Source organism: Dipodomys merriami, unplaced genomic scaffold, assembly GCF_024711535.1.
Source record: "Dipodomys merriami isolate MVZ:Mamm:240054 unplaced genomic scaffold, mDipMer1.0.p SCAF_1, whole genome shotgun sequence".
In the NCBI taxonomy this organism is placed as follows: Eukaryota; Metazoa; Chordata; class Mammalia; order Rodentia; family Heteromyidae; genus Dipodomys; species Dipodomys merriami.
In genome coordinates this window covers 49,562,465-49,575,910 of record NW_027202270.1, presented here as the reverse complement: position 1 = coordinate 49,575,910, position 13,446 = coordinate 49,562,465, and the positions used below count along the sequence as shown (strand labels likewise).

The 13,446-nt window shown below is 35.2% G+C and overlaps 1 protein-coding gene across 2 annotated transcripts in view; it reads left to right on the top strand.

Annotated features, from left to right (window-relative positions):
* Window positions 1–13,446, top strand: part of Scn2a (sodium voltage-gated channel alpha subunit 2) — a 124,008-nt gene that overhangs the window by 46,752 nt on the left and 63,810 nt on the right. For both annotated transcript variants that reach the window (XM_070021800.1, XM_070021810.1), the window contains exons 4-11: window positions 4,266–4,355; window positions 5,440–5,568; window positions 6,123–6,214; window positions 7,079–7,351; window positions 9,797–9,860; window positions 11,271–11,412; window positions 11,556–11,762; window positions 13,048–13,335. In XM_070021800.1, coding sequence (XP_069877901.1) covers window positions 4,266–4,355; window positions 5,440–5,568; window positions 6,123–6,214; window positions 7,079–7,351; window positions 9,797–9,860; window positions 11,271–11,412; window positions 11,556–11,762; window positions 13,048–13,335 — 1,285 coding nt within the window. The remainder of the gene's footprint in view (window positions 1–4,265; window positions 4,356–5,439; window positions 5,569–6,122; window positions 6,215–7,078; window positions 7,352–9,796; window positions 9,861–11,270; window positions 11,413–11,555; window positions 11,763–13,047; window positions 13,336–13,446) is intronic.

The following is a 13,446-nucleotide window of genomic DNA, read 5'->3' as shown; positions in this document are numbered from 1 at the left end:
AGTGGCGCTGTGGCTCAAGTGGTAGAGTGCTGGCCTTGAGCTGAAGAGCTGAGGGACAGTACCCAGGCCCAGAGTTCAGGCCCCACGACTGGACCCAAAAAAAAAAAAAAAAAGAAAGAAAGAAATAATTGGTCTCAATAAAGAAAGGCTTATAAACCAGGCACTAGTGGCTCACTCCTGTAATCCTTCCTACTTAGGAGGCTGAAATCTGAGGATCAAGGTTCAAAGCCAGCCCAGGCAGGAAAGTCTGTAAGACTCTTATCTCCAATTAACTACCACCAAAATAATAAAGTAACATTGTGGAAGTAACATTGTGGCTTAAAGTGGTAGAGTGCTAGCTTTGAGCAAAAAAGCTCAGGGACAGCACCCAGGCCTTAAGTTCAAGCCTCATGAACAACAAAAAACAAACAAGCAAAAACAACAAAAAGGCTTATAAATTTAGAGAAAGTCAGTGGAGTCTAGTGCTTCCTTCTTTTTGGTAAAGTAAGAAATGGGTCATCAAGGGCTGGGATGTAGCTCAGTGGCAAAAGCACTTGCCTAGCAAGTGCAACATCCTGGGTTCAATCCCCAGTACGAAAAAAAAGACAAAAAAAAAAAAAAAAAGAAATGGGTCATCAATTGGGAAAGGAAAGGACAAGGAAGAAGGTAGAAATTAGAGGAAAATCGGGAGACTGATATAAGGGATGACATTGATCAAGTTGTATTGTACTCAAAAACTGACATGTTGAATTGAAGCTCTTTTCTAAAACTGTTTACAAAATATAAATGTATGAAAAAATGTATAAAGGGGACATTTGAAAATGACTTTGGGGGACATAAAAGGAGGAGCCAAGTAGAAAAACACAGGACTATGTTGAAGGCCACTGTGGTTAGTGACCATACCATTAGAATGGTATCTGTGCCTCCAAGAACCTGTCAAAACTTCAGGTACAGAGGAACCTCTGGTTTTGTATACTAATGGCAAAATATCTTTTATTTTATTATTTTTGTTTGTTTTCCACATAAGAGGAATACTGTGTTTCTTTAAAATCATGTTTCACTGTGTTCTCTAGATTATAGTGCTCTAACATGGCTTGCCACGTTCTTCACTTGTAACTGGTTTTGTGTGGATGTATTTGAGCAAGCTGAGGATTAAGCAAGAACCTTATAACACAAAAAAATGCTGTGAATCATTTGATGAAAGCGAGTTATAGGTGCAAAGGTAATTCCTTCTTAGATGAAGATAACACAGTGCACTCTCTTGTCTTACTGAACAGCACTTGCAATCATGTAGATGTTTTCCCTTGTGTAAGTGAATAGATTTGTGACAAAAATATTGGAGTGTGAAAGAATATAAGTATCATGTATTCCATTTCTGAGGTCTTCATAATTATATAAAAATGTACTTGGATACAGGATGATATTCTATATAATATATATAAGATGCTTTATATTAAGTATAAAAGTCATTTCAATTATTTGGCTGATGATTAGTTTCTCATTTTTTCTATTTTTCTGTTTCTATTTTTCCTATTTTCTTTTCTTTCTATTAACTTTATTGTATTGTATTGTAAGGGTGATGTCAGAGGTGTTACAGTTATATAAGTAAAGTAATTAGTACATTTCTTGTCCAATATTTTTATCCCTTCCCTGTTGTCTATCACTTTCCTCCCCAACAGCTCCTCTCCCTCCAAGCTGTAGTGTCTTGTGAGTATTGCTGTTACGTTTGTTTACCCTTTGTATTTTGTCTCACCATTTTGTTATTCTCTTTCCCTTCCCTAAATCAGATAAACAAATGTACAAGACACAAGATACCAAAATTCAACACAGTGACAACAGGGGATAAACCAATGGGGAAAATATGAAAGAAAAAAGCAATAACTTCACACAGTATGTTATAAAACAAAAACAAAGAAACAAAACCTCTTGCTTCCATGTTTTGGTGTTCATTTTGAGTAGCATCATTTTATATAGTCATATGTACATAGCTATTGAGCTATTGTGGTCCTCTTCTAGCACTATCTTAAACATAAACTATTATAAATAAGGGAAACAATGGAGCCTATATATCTTAGGGTCTGGCTTACTTTACTTAATATGATTTTTTCCAAGTCTGTCCATTTCTTTACTAATGGGACAATGTCATTGTCTCTGATGGAAGCATAGAATTCCATTGCATATATATCATATTTTCTTGATCTATTCATCTACTGAGGATGCCCTCATATCTTAGCTATAGTAATGAACATAGTTGTGCTCGTAGCTTTAGTGTGGCCTTGTTTGTGATCATTTGGGTAAATCCTAGGAGTGGGATTACTGGATCATAGGGAAGCTCTATGTTTAGTCTTTTGAGGAACCTCCATACTGCTTTCAGAGTAGTTGAACCAGTTTACATTCCCACCAACAGTGTAGTAGTATTTCTTTTCCCCACACCCCCACCAGCATCTATTATTAGTTTTCTTGTTAATGGGATAAGTGGGCTAAAGAATTAAAAGGAGATTTCTCTGGATGGGAAATAAGAATAGTCAATAGACACATGAAGAAATGTCCAACAGCTCTGTCCATAAAAGAAATGTAAATGAAAATTGTTTTCTTTTAAGGACAGTAAAGAGTATTGGCTATCATACATTAGAAAAGAGGGATAGAACTTTGGAAAGCAGTATGGAGGTTCCTCAAAAGACTTCACATAGATCTCCCCTATGATCCAGCAATCCCACTTTTGGGCATTTACCCAAATGTTTACAAACAAGACCACACTAAAGCTACCAGCACAACTATGTTTATTGCAGCATTATTTACCATAGCTAAGATATGGAACCAACCCAGATGCCCCTCAGTAGATGAATGGATCAAGAAAATGTGGTATATATACACAATGGAATTCTATGCCTCCATCAGAAAGAATGACATTGCCCCATTTGTTAGGAAATGGAAAAACTTGGAAAAAATTATATTAAGTGAAGTAAGCCAGGCCCAAAGAAACATAGGTCCCATGGTTTCCCTTATTTGTAATATCTAGTATATGTATGAGTCAAGCGGAAAAGGTCAGATAATGTGATGTCAGGAAAATGAACCCTTAGATGTGTATTTTAATGTTTTTTTTCTTTCATGCATGTGTTTCTAATGCATTTATAAGATTATCTCTTTGTTGCTTTGTATGTCCCTCCCCCACAGTATAACCCCTGCTTTCACTATATTTGATGTCAGTATAACTTGTGGAGGAGATGGGGAAAAACCAGTTGTTTAAGGATACAGGTGGACCTGTTGCAACAATGAGAAGTACAAGTTGTCATGTCCAAAATGAGCTTTACAATGTCGGTGCGGGGGGGGGGGGGGGGGGAGGGGGAAAGCTGGGGGGGGAGGAGAAGGATTGGGATTGGGGGGGAGGGGGGAGGCTGGGAAGGGATGTGAAGGGTAAACAAAGGAGGAGGCTGCAATGCTTGGTAAGAAATGTATGCATTATCCTGCCCATGTAATTGTAACTCCTCTGTACAGTATGTTCACAAATAAAATTAAATTAAATTTAAAAAAAAAAAGAAAAGAGGGATAGAATGAAACCAGTCAAATATTCATTATAAATGAAGTTTCAGGCAGTAAGGGAAGCAATTTGTTGGATGTCTACTATGTACCAAGTATATTAAGGTAGAGGAGATTTAACAAATTTCCACTAATTTGGTCTTGTGGAAAGGTGTTTTTTTCTTGCTTTTAAGCTAAATCAAACAATAATGAGGAAATTTAATTAGTAACTTGGACTTACGACAATTCTACAAAATGCTAGCATTAATGCCAGACATCTTCTCATAGAATTCAGAATTTAATGAACAATTACAGTAGATTTTTGCACTCCATTTATAAAGGACCTTATTATAAGACATCCTTCCAGGATGAACCTTAGAACAATGTTATAGTACATTTAATTAATCATTCAACTCCTTTTCTGCAATTTTTGTCAGGGTTTATTTTTCAAGCTGAACTTGCAGTTCTATTAGTTGGGTCTATCATTAGGAAAACTTAAATTGATAAATTATTCACCAATGAACTCATTTCATTGCATTTAATCTTCTTAATCACTAAATTTTCTGAATAGCTTCATAACAGTCCATGGTTTTGCCTGAAGGGAATGTTCTCTATATGGAGTTGTTGTTATTACAGAAATGACAAACAAAAGTAAATAATTAAATGAGTAAAATAAAATAGGTTTTGTACTGCATGATGGTGAGATCTAATAGTGCATTAAAGTGAGGTTTCCCTATTGAACTTTGTCTTCCTTGACAATAATCTTCTACTTTATTCAATGTGCTTATTATGTGCACAATTCTTACCAACTGTGTATTTATGACAATGAGTAACCCTCCAGACTGGACAAAGAATGTGGAGTAAGTAGACAATTTTAAATGTCTCAATATTGATAACCCTTTATGTTTCCACTTATGACTTTAATATCTTGAGACCTTTAACAAATCAGTTTAACAAATCATGCCAGCTCCACTAAAGCAGACAATGATTCCAACTCATTTCAAGCACTAATCTCCTTTAGGACAAAGCTAACAATCATTTGCTTAAATTGCTTAGATTAGTGCAGTGGTTTGTCTGCCCATGTGTACAACCCTTTTTCTTTCTTGTGAGTCTTATACTTGAGAATTATCAGTAATTGTTAATGTTTCCTGATAAACGTTATGCTTAACATGTATTCCTTTCCTCAAGGCTATCACAGTTCTGTCTTAGTGATACACATGTCTTGGCTCCAGTTTTCTTGGCAATACTTGGGTCTTAACATGGAACTTCTTGTTCGCTATGGAGCAAAGACCTTTTGACTCTGGTTATTTTTGAACGAGGGTCTTCCTTTTTGCTTAGGCTGCAATCCTTTTATTTATACTTCCCACCATAACTAGGATAATAAGTGGAACACACCACACCTAGATTAATCACAACAATATCTTTTTGCCTGGGCTGACTTCAAACCATAATCCTTCCAATCTCTACTTTTTAAATATCTAAGATTAAAGATGAGCCTCCAGTACCTGGCCCATTTGCTGGCACCTAAAGGTTCATTAAAGGAAAATGCACTATTCATTTTGGGATTAATATCCCAGTGTATTTTGATATCACCGTATATAGATATTATTTTAATTCTTTAAATGTATTAATATAGAAGTATAATATTCACTTATTTACAGTCAATATCTTCATTACCATTAGCTTTCAGAATTTAATAGTACTTTCAGAATTTAATAGTACTATTTATATCAAAAGGAGACCAATACAAAATCCTCTGATTTTTTTTTGTCATTGTTGTTCAAAGCATCTTAAAGTACACAGGGCAAAAAGCATAGCTCAGTGATAACTCATTTAATTAAACCTGTTGGAGGTCCCTGGCACCAAATGTGATTAATAATAATAACAATGTAAATATGCGTAACCTATAAAATTTTTATTGTGAGCTTGGCTATTTTCTCTCAGGTACACCTTTACAGGAATTTATACGTTTGAATCACTTATTAAAATACTTGCCAGAGGTTTTTGTTTAGAAGATTTCACATTTTTACGGGATCCATGGAATTGGTTGGATTTCACAGTCATCACGTTTGCGTAAGTATTGTCATGCATTTTCTATCCTGATAAAAATAAATTACTGGTGAAAGCTTATTTCTCTGTGGTGGCTTCTCTTGACAAATCAAGCATTTTCTTAGTCGTCATGTAAATTTGGGATCTTTTCTTCCAATCAAATTGTTTAGGAGAAACTAGGAGCTATCCTAATAAATTATATAGCTTTGGTTTCAATTAGCACTGTAAAGTAATGAAATAAAGCTTCACAAATAATAGAGATTGCAATGCCATTCTTCTCTTAAATGAGAAATTTGGTGGCAGAATTCAATGAAGTTGAAAAAGGTCTTAATTAAAGACCAACACAGGCTTAGATTTCTCAAAATTCTGAATAACTCTGATTTAATTCTACAGGTATGTAACAGAATTTGTAAACCTAGGCAATGTTTCAGCTCTTCGAACTTTCAGAGTCTTGAGAGCTTTGAAAACTATTTCTGTAATCCCAGGTAAGAAGAAACTGGTATAAGGTGGTAGGCCCTTATATCTCCAACTGTTTCTTGTGTTCTGTCATTGTGTTTGTGTGTGGACCCCTATTACAGATATGTGACAGAGTTTGTGGACCTGGGCAATGTCTCAGCGTTGAGAACGTTCAGAGTTCTCCGGGCATTGAAAACAATTTCAGTCATTCCAGGTGAGAGTTAGGTTAAACACCGAGGCTGACTTTAGCTGCATTGTTGCTACAATCACAGCTTTTTTTTTTTTTTTTGCAAAAGCTTTATTGCTTGTCGCATATTGCAAATAACTGTAAAAAGCAAGAATTTGTACATCATGGTTTGGATGGACTTTATTCTTGGCTTTTTACTGGCTGCTTTTTTTCAACTTGTTCTAAATCAGCCTTTGAGTTTAACGAGTTTTGCATGAGGCATTTACAGTACAAGGCTCTCTAGTGGGCATCCTGCAATATCAAGCTTTCTGCATAGAAGATAAATTATGAGACACTCAAGCTGTTGCAAAGCTGACCCTGTCGGTCGAAACCTGGTAATCTTTATAACTGCAGATAAATGAAAAGCAAGAGGTGGCATGGGTGCTGCATGGGGCTCACTTTTCAGATGTCTTCCCTCTCTTGACCCATAATCAGGCTTTTAAAATTTGTAAACGTATAACCTCAATGGCTTCCAAATTTCTCATTCTATTCCCTGGACTTTTCTCAAAACAATATTGGGCTGGAGAGTAAGACTTCTGCAAATAAAAGCGAAATGTTTACATGAGGTTGATGTTTAAGCATGGACAACAAACCATCTCTTTGCTCTAAGGAGTGTTGAGAAATACATCTGGTTCATTTCCATTCAGTTTGCAATACACATACAAGTTCTGCTTTCATTCATTTTCACCAGCTAGCCAGCTTATCATAAAAATGTTATTCAATCACATTCAACTAATATTGTTGGCATTTTGCATGACATTTATATTTTCCAGGACAAACTGATGATATTTTTGTTGGTAAAGTAGCCGATGAACCACATGTTCAACTTCTTCCTCCTGATTTTGTTTGTAGGCCTGAAGACCATTGTGGGCGCCCTCATCCAGTCGGTGAAGAAGCTCTCCGATGTCATGATCCTCACTGTGTTCTGTCTGAGCGTGTTTGCTCTCATTGGGCTGCAGCTGTTCATGGGCAACCTGAGGAATAAATGTTTGCAATGGCCCCCAGACAATTCTTCCTTTGAACTAAACATCACTTCCTTCTTTAATAACTCATTGGATGGAAATGGTACTACATTCAATAGGACTGTGAGCATGTTTAACTGGGATGAATACATAGAGGATAAAAGTAAGACATGACCCTTAACCTTTCTGTGTTTATAGTTCTTTTAATATTCAAAAACGTATATGATGGAAATTGTCTCAAGTCTGATGTGAGACAAATGTCTTATGGTGATTTGGGGTAACTTCAAAAATGGCATAGTGGAATTCAACAGTATCTTATTCCTCTTTTCTTACATGTCAATTGTTCTGATAACACATCATTTGAATGTGTGTTATCTTTTCTACATCCAGTACTGAAGACAGTTTGAAATTATGCTGCATGCACAAAAATATTCATTTGGTATACATTACAAAATTTGAGCCATTCAGTGTAGTATGCTGATGTGTTGTTAGGAAGAGGAAATGTGAGGGAAAATAATTTGGACTTTCTTATCAACTCAGAGTATAGACATATATGATGTGTACTCAAAAGCTAAACCATCCCCATTCAGTCTTTCATTGCTGATACTGTACTTGGTTGATTTTATATTAGTCATTGTATAATGTTTATCAGTGTAATTTTCTTTCATATTAGGCATGGACATCAGAATAAGTTTATATGCCATAGTATAATGTTTATCAGTGTAATTTTCTTTTATATTAGGCATGGATATCAGAATACGTTTATATGCCATATAGTTGGGAATTTCTCTTATCACTGAGGCCAGTCCCTCTGTATCTAATAGCCTAAGTCTCTTCCTCTCTGCATACTTGTAGGCTAGCAAAATTCTATTAATAATTTGAGATATTTTTCCTACCCTATATGCTTTCAGAAATTCATGAAATTACATACTTGTCACACTATAATATTGTTTAAAGTATAACATTCTGATGAAAAATTTTACTAGAGAAGATAAGATTTATTGAGTAAATGAATAAATAAAATAAATCATTCCATTAATTATGAGGTTTCCCACATGCTAATAGTAAAATAACAGATGGTGACAAGATTTGCCCATATATTTCAGATAATTTCCTTCAAATAGATTTTTAATAACAGTATTTTTGAGAAGGTGCTAATAAATATTAAGACCATAGATATATAGTGTTAAATTACTCATATTTCTACTCACTACCTCCTGCCCGAACTCTCAGAAATATTTACTATAGCTATATTTTTAAGAAATAGAAGGAAAATGTGCTCAATGCTATTTTTATTGCTTCTTAACTATTAATTCAGAGAATTAAGACTTGTAATACCATTAACAAGTTATAGAGTTCATAAATTGTGAGTTATTTGCTGATAATTTTACCCAATATTTTATCAAGTGAAAATATTTTGTTGGAATTTATATGGACCCTTTAATTTACCAAATATACTAACATGTCTTTCCTTTGGCAAATATATTTTTCAACATTTTTTCCATCTTATTGCTTTTTTCTAATGTCAAAGTGGCTTTAATTTTTTAGGCAATCAAATCTTTGAAATTGATTTTCATTATTTATCATTTTATGTTTAGTAAATACTTGTTGATTAGGAGACAAAAATCTAGTCCCTAAATGTTCGACAGGTAAAATAGCCATATATATTTTGATGTCACATTAACAGACTTGAATTTAAATGTATAAACACCAAGGATTTTTTGTGATGCATATTTTGACAGATGGATCTAAATTTGCAAACAAAATTATGATTTTTCTACAAAATATGTTAGAATAATACTATTTATTCTTAGTAGAATGGAAGTTTGAACTCAGTCCCTTGTGCTTGCCAAGTAGTTGTTATACAGTTTAAGATAACTTCATACGTTGAGGTCTCATGTTTTTACCAAGAGCTGACTTCAACTTTAATCCTTTCAATCTCTGTCTCCTGAATGTCTGAGGTTGAAGGTATACCTCACCACACCTAGGTCCTTAGAGTAACCTTTGAATATAGTGCTTCAATAGTCTAAAATATTAACTTAATAATTCTGAGAGCAGTTCTTGTATGTGTTTGTTTATCTCTATGGGACATTTTGTCTGCAGCTAAATAAATATACATGGTTTTGTACAGTTATATTTCCTAAAGGATTTTTTCCAACTTGTTAAAGCTTAATTTAACTAGATAAATTAATGTTCATTTTGGTTCACTTAAAAGAGAGAAGTCAATCAAAACCCCCAAATAAACACTATAAGAAGGAATAACACCTAAGCCCAGGTCTTACAAGAAATTAAGTGAAAATTGGCAGGGGAAGAAAAATATGTCTGGATCTATTTAAAGTCCAGTCAAAAGGCATTTGTAAAATAATCTTTCATTTACTTGGAAGCACTTAAAAGCAACAAGACTTCCCTCTCTCTCACTTTGTGCTAAGTAAGCAGCCTTACTTATACAGCTCTCTCTTCAAGTACCCTAAACAGTTGCATTAATATCAGTTATTTTGTCTATCTTATTAGAAATGCACACATTGTTAAGCTTTGCTAGCTAAATACAGTGCTGAAGACATTTTAAAGCCCTTTAATTGACTCTTACTATTCCTTGCTCTTTAAATAGGTCACTTTTATTTTTTGGAAGGGCAAAATGATGCTCTGCTTTGTGGTAACAGCTCAGATGCAGGGTAAGTAGTGTTTCCTATTGATTCTTAGTCGTCCTTACTCTGTCAGCCTCAATAACTTGACTCTTCTCACCTCTTAGTACCCACTCACTCCTCCACAAATTCCCCTTCATGCTGACTCTCAAAATAGCCAGGATAAGTGTGGATTCTCACCTCCTTCACACACTCATCTGCAGCAAGTTTTTCCATATTAGGTCACATCTAATCTTCCAAATTAGAGAGGAAAGCAGTGCATATACCTAAGAAGCTTAAACTAACAAAATTCATAAGCATGAGGTTGAATTACTATACTATTTTACGATAATGGGATATCAATGGGTTAAAATTATGAAAATAATGTCAATATGGTAATATATGTCAAGCATAGTTTGGTAAATTGCATTAAAATAAAGAGTATTGCCCAGAGTCTGCATAAATTCAAACTTGACCTCCACTGTATACTATCATTGCTCCTTGCCTTCCATTTTCATGTAACAAATAAAATAATAGTCATTAAGAATATTAATAAATATAATATTACTATAGGAATTAATTTATTATGCATGACATCATGCTAAAGTTTGCTATTACAAAATTCAGAGAAGAATTGCCTTTCACTATTTGGAAACATTCAGAACTGTAGGGAAAAGTCTAATGTTTTCCTGTGGATGATAACATGGAAATTAACCAGTGGCACCTGTAGCAAAATTCCCAGTGATAATATCCTCTGCACTTATCTCCTGTGATGAAACTTTTACTGCATTTATCTACAGATTACAAAATAGCAGATAAAAACAGACATTTGAATTCCTTGTCTGGGTTATCCTAAATGTTTTCTCTACAATGTCTTGTCCAATTATTACAAATGTTCAAGGCAAGTCCTTTTGTTAGCCCATTCTACATATTAGGTGCTAAAAGCTAGCAACATTAGGAAACTTGCCCAACATCATTCAACCTAGAAGCATCAGGCACAACACTGAGGTGATGCTTGCTTACTCGGTACATTATTCTATGAAATCCCCATTGCACAGTGTTGCTGCCTCCACTCATTGTCATACCTCCAGTCTCCACATCATCTCTCTACCCTGCCACACATTTACATATTCTTTTGCCTCAGAACATCTTCAGGGGAAATCTGATTCAAGTCCTTAAGTCTCAGAAAAAGTAAATCAGTATATTATTACTTTTATATGGATAGGTGGTGAATATAACTTTATAACTGAGGACCCTAGAAGGATATACAAACTGAAATTCGTAGACGGTATTATATACCGAAGCCTCTCCACATGCTGCAGGGTTAAGTACTACATAAGGCTAGAGAAATCAGCTTTCCCTAGTGCTCAGATAAAATAGATTGGCATCTATAAAAACAGAAATACTAACCAGCAGACTTAAAGCCATTGACTTCCTCTCTTTACTGTAACCGAATTACAGCCAGTGTCCAGAAGGATACATTTGTGTGAAGGCGGGTCGAAATCCCAACTATGGCTACACAAGCTTTGACACATTTAGCTGGGCCTTCTTGTCCTTGTTTCGTCTCATGACTCAAGACTTCTGGGAAAACCTCTATCAACTGGTAAGAACAGACATAATGATTCTTCTGGGAATTGTGAACTACAGAGAACAAGAGAACTGGTATAGAAAATTTTATTGCTTCGAGTGGGAGCTTGTAAAATCCTATATAAAATATTTATTAAAATGCCTCTTCCATTTTTACAGACACTGCGTGCTGCTGGGAAAACATACATGATATTTTTTGTGCTAGTCATTTTCTTGGGCTCATTCTACCTTATAAATTTGATTCTGGCTGTGGTGGCTATGGCTTATGAAGAGCAGAATCAAGCTACACTGGAAGAGGCAGAACAGAAAGAGGCAGAATTTCAGCAGATGCTTGAACAGCTTAAAAAGCAGCAGGAAGAAGCTCAGGTATAGTTCTCAAGCCTAGAGGCCTTACATTTTATTTCTCTAAATTCTCTGACATTAGAAATACGTTAGCTGTGTGTGTGTGGTTGGGAGGAGGAATATGACTTTATTCTGATACTTACAGTTAATACTAATGACATCAAAGCATGTAGAAGTACAGTTGCTTTATTGACTTTTCTCTTCTGCCTTGTGACCTCTTGAGGAAATTATTAACATTTTCATTCATGCAGGCTCACAAGGTAGAGAGATATAAACCTCAATTGAAATACTACTTAGTCTCCTGGGCAAGAGGTTATAGTTGTTTCTCTATTATAGTGTCACTGGAGGGGACAGAGGTCAGAATACTAGAGTCAAACCACCAAGGTTATATGTACTCAGGAATGGCAAAAGCCTTTAGAACAATGACAACAGCAGTTCTCCATACATAAGTTTCAAATGCAGGTTTGTGAATTACATCAGAAAATCATTTTTTAAAAAGCTACTTTGCCTCTCATACTGCAAAACCTTTGAGGACTTGGTGAGTCCTCAAAATAAATCATATATCACTCTAAAATAAAATAAAGCATATATCACTCTAATTATTGACTTGATGACATTAAGTAATCCAATTGCTTATTTTGGTGTTGGATGTTGAGTGAGTCTTCTCTGTTAAACTGGCCTCCCTGAAAACAATCAAGTCAAGTGTTCTGAGGACGTAACAACACTGGGCTTCTTTCAAAACCTGTATTTTTCTAATTTATACACAGATACCAGGATCTGGGAGTCCACAATACACAGTCTGTTATACATCTTTGCTGTGCATAAATTGACTAGTGAAATACTCAATTTAAGTAAACAGCAAAAAAAAAAAAGTTCCGTAAGTTAAACACTTTGCTTAATGAAATTCACTTACTCAGTCTGGAAGTAAAATTCCTTGTCAAGAGCAAGTGTTCATGACCCAAAGCAAGTCAAGGGTAATAGGACACTTCTTCATTTCTGTCCCTTCTTGAGATATTCTTGAAGTCATAGGACAAAATCAGGATGATACTGAGGGCCTGCTTTGTGTCACGGAATGTGAAAGAACCCCGTGCAGGTCTTTATCATGTCACTGGGCATGAAACGTGGACAGCACTTTCATGAAAACAGTGATGTGATTATTTGTCTGAGGAAGGTTTTTTGTTTTCCAAAATACAAAAAAAAATAGAGTTGATTTACAAGGATGCATTCTGCATATGAAAGGTAAAAGAACCAGTAAATATATAGCCATTTAGAAGTATATATGCAGCTGGTTGTTCATTTTTCCTTGTAGGCAGCAGCAGCTGCAGCATCTGCTGAATCTAGAGATTTCAGCGGAGCTGGTGGAATAGGAGTTTTCTCCGAGAGCTCCTCCGTAGCATCCAAGTTGAGCTCCAAGAGTGAAAAAGAGCTGAAAAACAGAAGAAAGAAGAAGAAGCAGAAAGAACAGTCTGGAGAAGAAGAGAAGGAAGAGGTAGTCCGAAAATCAGAATCTGAAGACAGCATAAGAAGAAAAGGATTCCGGTTTTCCTTAGAAGGAAGCAGATTGACCTATGAGAAGAGATTTTCTTCTCCACACCAGGTAAATAGACATTTCCAAAATTTCTTTTGTACAATAAAATATTTTACTTTGTAAGAATATGCCAGAGTTTGGCAGAGCTAAAGTTGCCTTCTTCCTGGATGTTTTGCAATG